This window comes from Ambystoma mexicanum, chromosome 11 (assembly GCF_040938575.1).
Source record: "Ambystoma mexicanum isolate Mex_15411 chromosome 11, UKY_AmexF1_1, whole genome shotgun sequence".
Lineage (NCBI taxonomy): Eukaryota > Metazoa > Chordata > Amphibia > Caudata > Ambystomatidae > Ambystoma > Ambystoma mexicanum.
In genome coordinates, this window is record NC_090934.1 from 76635440 (window position 1) to 76645964 (window position 10525).

General features: G+C 47.4%; 1 protein-coding gene across 2 annotated transcripts in view; it reads left to right on the forward strand.

The window, feature by feature from the left end:
* Positions 1-8658, forward strand: part of LOC138503078 (gap junction alpha-4 protein-like) — a 42827-nt gene extending 34169 nt beyond the window's left edge. For both annotated transcript variants that reach the window (XM_069622566.1, XM_069622565.1), the window contains exon 2: positions 571-8658. In XM_069622566.1, coding sequence (XP_069478667.1) covers positions 590-1627 — 1038 coding nt within the window. In that variant the 5' untranslated portion in view covers positions 571-589 and the 3' untranslated portion in view covers positions 1628-8658. The remainder of the gene's footprint in view (positions 1-570) is intronic.
* The last annotated feature ends 1867 nt before the right edge of the window (positions 8659-10525 follow it).

Consider the following 10525-nt stretch of genomic DNA (forward strand, 5'->3'; position numbering starts at 1 on the left):
GCATGCCATTTTGTCCCCCTCATTTGGCAGGGGCCCCTTTCATTTAGATGTTACGTCCCACCCTATATTTTCAGCAAAGTTACTCCACTGATGATGACCCGACTCCTCTGTTTGTCGCAGTTTGAGACATGAACGATAACGCACACCTTTGAAAAATTCACCGGAATTCACAGCTGGGATATTGTTGTATCCTTTGGCAAAATTCGTGGACATTTGCAGAAACACTTATGTAATGGTATTTGCCAATGCCATGTAAAGGCCCACACCCATTTGCGGTTTATGAGCCCCTTGTCACTCCTTCTGCCGTATTCCCCCCACAGACCATGTTTCCTAGCTCCTCAACAAAAGTCTTAAAATAGAACAGATGTTTCGCATTGGAAAAGCCACAGAGATGATATTGAGTACTGGAAGTTTGTTTCATGGCTAGGATGGTTGTGTAGAGTTTTGACAGCAAGAGTCTTTCAGCGATGTACATAAGAGAGACCACCATAGCCCAACTTAATGTGTTCTTTCATGTTCTTCTTGGGATTGGGGTTTGTTCACTAACTCTTCTGTTCTTCTGGGTTGCAGGTAGCACAGATCTAAGAGGATGGGTGACTGGGGCTTCCTGGAGAAGCTCTTGGACCAAGTGCAGGAACACTCCACCGCGGTGGGCAAGATATGGCTCATGGTCCTCTTCATCTTCCGCCTCTTGATCCTTGGCCTGGCGGCGGAGTCCGTCTGGGGGGACGAGCAGTCTGACTTCAATTGCAACACGGAGCAGCCAGGTTGTGAGAACGTCTGCTACGATAAGGCCTTCCCCATCTCCCACATCCGCTACTGGGTGCTGCAGTTCCTTATTGTCAGTACGCCCACCCTGGTCTACTTGGGCCACGTCATCTACCTGTCCAACCGGGAGGAGAAGCTCAAGCAGAAAGAAGGCGAGCTGCGTGCTCTGCAGACCAAGGATGGCCAGCTGGACCTGTCCATAGCAGCGATCGAGAAGAAGCGGGCCAAGATCTCGGTGGACAAGGATGGCAGGGTGAAGATCCGAGGAGCCTTGATGTTCACCTACGCCATCAGTGTGGTTTTCAAGAGCTTCTTCGAGGCAGGCTTCCTACTGGGCCAGTGGTACTTGTACGGCTTCGTCATGCACCCAGTGTACGTCTGCAAACGCCCCCCATGTCCCCACCAAGTGGACTGCTTCGTCTCCCGGCCAACAGAGAAAACCATCTTCATCATCTTCATGATGGTGGTGTCGCTGGTCTCGCTGTTCCTCAATGTCTTGGAGCTGCTGCATGTGCTGTGCCGCGGCGTATCCCATAGAGCGAAGAAGGTTCCATCCCATCCGCTGGCACCCAACGATTCGCAGAAGCAAACCGACGACGCCACGTCACCCTTCACGGACAGGTCATTCTTCTATCACCTGCCTATGGATGAGGGCTACCCGCCATATCCTGGTTACAATAAGTTGTCCACCGAGGAGAACCGGGCTAACTTCCACACAGAGAAGCACCTGGCACTAAGCCAGGGGGACCAGGCCTCACTAGACCCTTCACCACAGAGTGCCTTCTCCCGTCCCACAGCGACCAGCGGCAAACCTTCCAGCAGAGCAAGCAGCTCAGCTTCTAAGCAGCAGTACGTTTAGCTCTGAGCGATTTGACTTGAGAAACGCACACCACAAACTAAGTCCCCCTTGGACAGATCGGAGCATGGAGGGCACAGGTGTGGCACTCATGAGCTCTGCTGGATGGACAATTTTGGGGCAAGAACGTCTCCACCGCGAAATTTAGGGGCATTTAGGAAATTTGAGAAGCCATTTCATGTCTGTTGTTTATTTTGTATGGACTGGCAGACGCCAGAGGGCAAAGGTCACCACTTTGTGATGGACTCAACGCAAATAAATGGTCGTGGGAAGAAAGGACCATTCTCAAAATAAACTTAATTTATGCTTTCTCTCATGTGGTCAGAGGAAGGCAGTACTAACAGTGAGATTGGCAAGTTTTCAGCATCGGTCAAAGGCCGGTCAAGCAAACCATGGCATATGGCCTTGTACAGGCATCAGACTGCATGGAGACCCCTATAGGTTCCCCACAGCCCAGACTGCCTCTATCTGGGCCCTTACTGTAGGTTATCCTGAGCACTTTGGGGTATGTGTGCACTGTTCACTTTGAAAGCCAGCGCTCCCTTTATATTTCGGGCAGGCGGGTCGGACGCCATTTTGTAATGTGTAACTCGTGGCGACATCACCAGGAGCACCGACCGACTCAACCATCTTCTCGAAGCCAATGTTTGGACTGCACTGCATCTGAGGTTTAGTTCCCACCTTCGTGTCTTTCATTGCTACTGACCTCCCTGATCATTCATGACCACTTTTCCACCAGCAACCTGCCAATGACAGCACTTTGGTGGCAAGAGGAGTAACAGGAGTACCACTGGCGCCTCACAGCGGCGCTGGCATGTGAAGGGTTGGAGTTCAAATGCTGGGGTTCGTGGTCCTGAACAAAAAATGGCAGAGCTGTTAGGTCAAGTCCCAGGAGGCCCTCCAGACAGAGCGTGTGCTCATTTGAGGTCATATGGAATGTTCCTGTGATGTCAGGGATGAGGTCAGATGGGCGTCCCGCTGGATCCTGGGTGAGGTTTGCTGATATCAGGGGTGAGGCTGTGGGACGTTTGGGAGAGTAATCTAGTGTGGTTAAGGGGTGAGGCCCCTAAAGTAAGGGGCTTGTTTCACTGAGTGACCGGGGAATTGTGCCAACGAGTAAGGGGTGGGGTCTAGTGAGTTCAGTGGCCAGGTCTATTTACTATTCAGGGGGTTTAGCCTCGTGTGAAGGCTACAGGGAGATCTACTGAGATGGAGGGTCTGTGGTCTAGGGAGACATCAGGTTTTATAGCTCATGGGTATAGCTCTGGAGAGTTAGGGGCCTGGGCGTCAGAGGAAGGGCTGGTTGTGTGGCCTAATAGGATGATGGTCTGGGCCCTGGGGTCTAGGGAGAGGTCAGGGGTGCATAGCTTATGAGTCATGCTCTAGAGAGATAAGGGCCTGGATTTCAAGTTGGGCTAGCTGTGCGGTCTAGAGAGGGGTCAGAGTGTTTTAGGTAATGGGTCATGCTCCAGAAAGCTTAGGACCTGGTCTTCAGAGGAAGGGCTGGGTGTGTTGCATACTGAGATGGGTGTCTGGGTCTATGGAGTGGTCAGGGTGTACAGGCTATGGATTATGCTCTAGAGAGCAAAGAGCCTGGGCTTTAGGGACAGCACTTGTGCTTGATGTGTGGCCTAATGAGATGATTGTCTGGGCCCTGGGGTCTAGGGAGAGGCCGGTTGTTTAATTTATGAGTTATGCTCTAGAGAGCTACAGCCTGGATTTCAAGTTGAGGGCTGGCTGTGTGGTCTATAGAGTGGTCAGGGTGGATAGGTAATGGGTCATGCTCCAGGGGCCAGGGTTAGAAAGCCAAGGGCCTGGGCTTTGGGGGGAGTGCTGGGTGTGTACCATACAGGGATGGGTGTCTGTGGTCCAAGGAGAAGCCAGGGTGGTTAGACCATGGCCTGTGCTCCAGGGACCTATCGACTTGGTTTCAGGGAGCATGCTGGCTGTGTGGGCTATGAGGAGTCAGGTTGCATAGGCTATGGGTCAAGCTCTACAGAGCTAAAGGTCTAGGTTTTAAGTTGAGGGTTGGGAAGTGCTGGAAGTGGAAATGATTAACTGTGGGATCCCACCAGCGATGCAGGCCTGGGGGGAAAGGGTGTATCGGGTGTTGGCAAACACGGGAGAATTTTTAACCACTTTCCCAGAATAAACCCTTCAATTTCCAAGACCCTACCAAATCATCACACATGGTTTTCCCCTTCTCTGGTAGATCTTAGAGATAGTAAAAGACAGGCCGAACACATCTGGCACAAAGATAGCTCTATGACCAATTTATTGGACTGGAAGCATAAACATAAGCAGTACAAATTAGTAATCCTTGAGGCTAAGAAAACCCACTACAATAATCAAATCAGTTCTGCAGGAGATCAGACTAAGGAACTCTTCCGCATTTTTAGATCCTGGGAAAAACCCACCGCCTGTGGTTCTTCTATTAAACCCACTGTTGAAGATTGCGACCGAGTACAAAAAGCATTTGCGGACAAATTACGCAAAGCCCAAGATAAAATTAAGCAGGATATTTTGACTTCCCCATCGACTACAGTCAAGTCAACATCGCTGCCCAATAAAATACCACCATTCGATACTAAGCTGACTGACACCAAACCAGATTTAATGTTCAACATCATCATTAAAACTGAACCCGCCACTGGTTTTACCTTTAAGGAAGCCACCGTAGTGGAAATGATAAATATCCTGAAATCTATGCATCCCACAAAATGTCCTGGCGAACTTCTTCCATCGAAAATTATTTTGGAGCACAAAGAGTAGTTCACGCCTTTCCTATGTAGATTCGCCAATGCCTCTTTTCGGTCAGGCAAAATTCCCCAACCATTAAAAAATGTGGCAGTTTCACCATTATTGAAAAAAGTTGGATTGGATCGTTCAGACGCGGCTAACTTAAGGCCAATTACAAATACCCTGTTTCTACTCAAACTTGTAGACAAGGTAGCAACCATTCAACTGCAGGACCATGTACAGGCAGCTGATATACTTCACACTAAACAGTCAGGTTTCAGAAGTTATCATGGCACTGAAAGTGCCCTTCTAGACCTGCAGACATTTATGCTTTCTAAACTAGAAGAAAGTAGGTCAGGGCTGCTGATGTTGTTGAACTTATCGGCAGCCTTCGACCTGCTTGATCACGACATCCTTCTTGAGAGAATGAAATCGTTCGGGGGCCTCTCTGCAAATGCCATAGATTGGTTGAGGTCGTTTTTAGAGGGTCAACAATCCCAAGTATACTTGGGGGACTGTGCCTCTGAACCACAACTACTGACATGTGGTGTCCCACAGGGGGCATGCCTTTCTCCGTAATTGTTTAATATCTATATCCTACCCCTCTGTAACGAATTGGAATTCTTCCAGATTTTCTTTTGCAATTATGCGGATGATTTCCAATTGGTCGTTGACATCACAGGTAATCATGATACTGACCAAAACTTGGTAGACATGGTGTATCAATTGATAAAAAAGTGGATGTCTACTAATTGGCTCTGCCTAAATGCCTCAAAAACTGAGTTTATGCTTTTTGGACCCTGCCAGGCATTAACTAATCTGGACAAGGCGTACTCAGGCTTTAGGATTGATGGCAGTGACATAAAAGTCGTGCAAAAAGTCAAGACGTTAGGCACGTACATGGAGAGTAGTCTAGACTGTGATGCCCACATAACAGTTATTTCAAAGAGCACCAATTACCATCTTAAAGTGCTCAGACAGGTTGCCCCACTTGTTTCCATCGAAAACCGCACTAAACTGGGGAGAGCTGTTATTCTACCATGTGTGGATTATTGTAATTCACTCCTGTGTGGGGCAAGTAAAGCCGATATCGATGAACTCCAAAAAGTACAAAATAAAGCAATGCGCATAATTTTTCAGATGAAATGTTCTGAACCGATTACCGCTGCTCGACATAAATTACACTGGCTCCCTGTTGAGGCCCGTATTCGGTTCAAGTACTTACCATCTGTCATAAATGCGTCTTTGGGACTGCACCAATTTATCTGAAAGATATTATAAGTGTTTATCAGCCCACAAGAAGACTCAGATCAGCGGAAGATATTTTATTAGTTCAGTACCGTGTGAAACGATCCCGCGGGCTTGGCAGAGCATTTCATATCCTAGGCGCTATGGCCTGGAATACGTTGCCAGCTGCACTGTGTAAGACCGGGGACCTATTCACGTTTCGGAAACAGTTGAAGACCCATCTCTTCTCTTAGCACTCTCTCCCCTCACTGGTAGCCTGCTGTCTTTTTGTCTCTCGGCGCCCGGATGTCCACAGGCTTTGGCGCGATAGAAGAAAAATAACATAACATAAAATAGCATTTCAGGAGCTCAATGAGTTATTAATACCTGTAAAATAACTCAAGTAAGGGGTGTTTCCCATGATGCTGCAAGCAAAGTAAGAAAGGTTCCCACCTTTTAAATGCACAAAGATTGCTTAAATATTGCACTCATAACAGAGATAGTCACATGCATCTGGACAAGACACTCATGTGGAGTGGGGAAGTGTCTCAACCTTTATCCCAAGGACCTGTGTTGGAATCTCACCTTGGTTTTCCAACATCTGGGGAGATATTTTTTGGGGATTTTGGATCCGGGAAAATCCATCCCAATGGCCAGCATGGATGTGCGATCTAGGGATAGTTCAGAGCATATAAATTATGGATCACGCTCTAGAAAGCTACGGTCTGGGCTTTCAGTAGACAGTTGGGTGTGTGGTCTAGGGATAGTCCAGGGCGTATAGGTTATGGATCACGCTCTAGCGGGCTACGGTCTGGGCTTTCAGTAGAAGGTTGTGCGTGTGTTCTAGGGATAGTTGGGTGTGTGGTCTAGGGATAGTTCAGGGATATATAGGTTATGGATCCTGCTCTAGAGTGCTAATGCCTGGGCTTTCGGTGGACAGTTGGGTGTGTGGTCTAGGAATAGTTCAGGGTGTATAGGTTATGCATCCTGCTCTAGAGGGCTACGGTCTGGGCCTTCGGTAGACAGTTGGGTGTGTGGTTTAGGGATAGTTCAGGGCGTATAGGTTATGGATCACGCTCTAGATGGCTACTGTCTGGGCTTTCGGTAGACAGTTGGGTGTGTGGTCTAGGGATAGTTCAGGGCGTATAGATTATGGATCACACTCTAGAGGGCTAGGGTCTGGGCTTTCAGTAGACAGTTGGGTGTGTGGTCTAGGGATAGTTCAGGCCATATATGTTATGGATCCTTCTCGAGAGGGCTACGGTCTGGGCTTTCGGTAGATGGTTGGGTATGTGGTCTAGGGATGGTTCAGGGCATTTAGGTTATGGATTACGCTATAGAGGGCTAGGGTCTGGCCTTTAGGTAGACAGTTGGGTGTGTTGTCTAGGGATAGTTCAGGGAGTATAGGTTATGGATCACACTCTAGAAAGCTACATCTGGGCTTTCGGTAGACAGTTGGGTGTGTGGTCTAGGGATAATTCAGGGTGTATAGGTTATGGATCCTGCTCTAGAGGGCTATGGTCTGGGCTTTTGGTAGACAGTTGGGTGTGTGGTCTAGGGATAGTTCAGAGCGTATAGGTTATGGATCACGCTCTAGAAAGCTACGGTCTGGGCTTTTGGTAGACATTTGGGTGTGTGGTCTAGCGAGTGAGCAGGGTGTGAAGGCTATGTGTTATGCTCCAAAGAGTTAAGGTCCTGGCTTCAAGGGGAGGGTTTGGTGTGTGGTCGAATGAGATGGGTGCCTGAGAGGGCTGGTTTTGTTTGTGGCCTTGTGAGTGGTAAGGGTGCATAATCTACTGTGCAGAAATCAGGTGTCCCGTGAAATGCTGTCTCTTGGGTGTAATGAGGCTAAGGATCAAGGGGGAGGGATAGTTAGATTGTGTGGGAGGGCAAAGGACTAGAAGAGCTGGGGTATTTTGGCTAGTGTTAAGTTGGGGTGTGTGTTCTAGCATGTCATCTGGGGTATGGTCTGAACAACTTTCATGGTGTGATGTTGTGAGTCTTTCCATAATAAAATAAAACATTTGTGCATGTGTATCTGTGTGTGTGAATGTGTATGTATGTGTGTGTGTGTGTGTGATCTAGAAAAAGGCCAGGTTATGTGGTTCAATTCGAGCATGAGATGTTGTGTACTTAGTCTACTGGGGTCTGCAAACCTTTGCATTTCCAGCTGCTTTGCAACTACAACCACATCGGCCCGCACCTGGTGGGGAGGTCTAATAGGATCTGTAGTCCAAAACATCTGGAGAGCTGAAGTTTGCATGCCCATGAAGAAGATACAGGAGTATGGTCGAGTTCAGAGGTCTGCAACCTGCAGCCCTCCAGCTGTTTTGAACTACAACTCCTATGATGCCACCCCATTGAGGGTGCTGGCTAGAGCTTTTGGTGGTTGTAGTCCAAAACATCTCGAAAGACAAATGGTGCAGACCACTAGTCTAGTCTTAGATATGGGTCTGTACACTACATTCGGGACATTTGGTTTTGTGGGCTCAGGGTATAAGTTCCAGTTGTAGTTTTCAGTCTAACTGGAATTCATGGGCGAGCTCACAGAGTGTCGTCTACTCATTACAGCCTTGAATTGAGATGTGAACATGTGGACCCAAGCCTTCGAAGACATCTTTTTACACTGTCAAACCTCAGCTCAGCCACTAGGCACACTTTAGATTCTTGGGCAAGCCGCCTCACTGCCATGTGCCGGGCTACTCACAGCTGCCTCCATAAACATGACAGTTTACACAGCTTGGCAAGCACCGCCATACGCCACGCAATGCCCAGATGTGATGAGCAAGCAGCTCAAGTGAAGGATTGGCCAAGAAGGGGGAGATTTGCACTGTAATATACACTGCACTATTTAATGCATTGCACTGTTTAATGTTTTCAAAACTTTGTTGGATCCACTGCCTTCGATTGGTGCCTTAACGGACGCTGCTGTTATTCATTAAATGTGACAAAATGGCCGCCCTGTGTACATAACTGCAATGGCGCGCTCCTGTGGAGGCCGCCCATCCTGCCTTGTTGTGATTGCACTTGTTTTGCATTAAATAAAATGTTTTGTTATTAAACTTTGAGACTCTCGTTGAGAAGTTGCTGGGGCCACTGAGAGATACCTTCCATGGAAGGAAGCACTGGAGTCCAAATTCGGTTAGCAACTTCCTCCTTTAGTAGTAACTGGAGAATGACACTCACAAGCCAGGCCTTACTCCAGCTGACTTTCCTGGCTCAGGCGGAGCATACACTCATCCGCCATGCCCAGAAACCAAGCATTACATGCCCGCACAATGATGTTCCCAAATAAGATCCAGAATCCTGTTTGAAAAAGAGCTGTAGACAACACTTTTGCACAGTGTTCCATGATAACGGGGTCCACTAACAATCTGCCCCACCCCAAAGTCCCTGAGCAGGCAACCCTCTAGGCCACCAGAGAAAGCAGATAAGCCACCTTGGAAGAAAACCATAAGTCGAGATGGTAAAGACCAGTTACTACTTCAAGATTTACCTGCTCCATCTTGGGGAACACCTGAACACCTATGTGCGTAGCCTCGACCCACAACCATCCGAACTTATGGTTCTTTAGTAACGTGCATGCAATGGATGGGTTTGCATAATAACTCTGAGTCCAAATAATCAAACCAACTCAGGCAGATGGCAAAGGTTGCTGTTTTATTAACAATGATCTAAAACAGGGAGGTTACAACGGACATCAACGGACGTTCGCTCAGCTCTCAACGAAGTTCTCATAAAACATAGACTTTAAACTAAAAATATATCAGAGGGGACATCATACTACATGGCAAATAAGAAAAACCTACAAACGATTGTAATTGGTTTAAGGGGAACATCTAAGTATACCTTCTATAGGGACTAGGATTGTGATTGGCTGCCTACTGTCAGGTGGACAACTTATGCCTACCTCTAAAACATGCCATCTTTAACACTATTAAGTAAACGGTTTCTCATTGGCTCTCAAACTATAAGGCCCTTCATTATACTGCCCTCTATAATTGGTTGGCACGCTCGTGCCATGTCTGGAACATTAGGTTCACTTAACAGCACGTAGCTCAAATCCAGGTGCTAGGAGGTGTACCTGACTTTACCTCCTCACCCAATTAGGCCATAATCTCTCATCAAGCATGCCTTCTGCCATAAAGATTGTCTTTGAACTTGGCCTTGCTCAGTATCCTTGTCTGTGGGAACATAAGGGAGTGCAGGCACTCACTATCGTTGTTCGAGGACTTCAAGCTCAACACTACTTTCATCCTTGGCTCACCTTGACAAGAGACAATGATTACGGTCCATTCTGCAGCATTTAAATGTCCTAAATTAATTAAACTTGGCACTCTCTGTGTTCTTTCTTTGCACCTTAATAAGAGATGATTCATCCTTCGCATGTTCACTGATTTCAAGAATAGATAACCGACCTTGGCTGCTTGGGTTTTGATGCCAGACCAGACAGCCTTGCCAGGCTCTTCCATGATCTCAGCTTATTCTTGCTGCAACATAATTCTCGGCCTTTCCTCTCCATGGGTATTGGCTTACTAAATTCATGACACCGATGACCAGCTCCTATACAATGGTGGCTTCGCCTGCAGTCTATTCACTAGATATAGCCAGCTTCTATGATGACTTGGTCTACTTGCGTTTCTGCATCTGTGCACTTATTGAACAGTTAATTTTCTGAAGGGCTTCGCACACGTGCAATCTTCTTTTCCGCATATGAAAGTTTACCCAATTCCTTTCTTTATCATCAGTTTCCGTAAGATCTATGCATTCTCTTCAGCCAGTATTCTCAGGGTGTCACGCTTGTCTCCTGTAACGTCACTAGCTTCTCTCTTCACTCTTTTCAAATTCCTTCAGTTAGTTCCACCCTCAGATTGTCATCTCTTCAGGGATACATTCGATAGGGTTTCCTCAGTGGATACCATTTCTCAAATATTC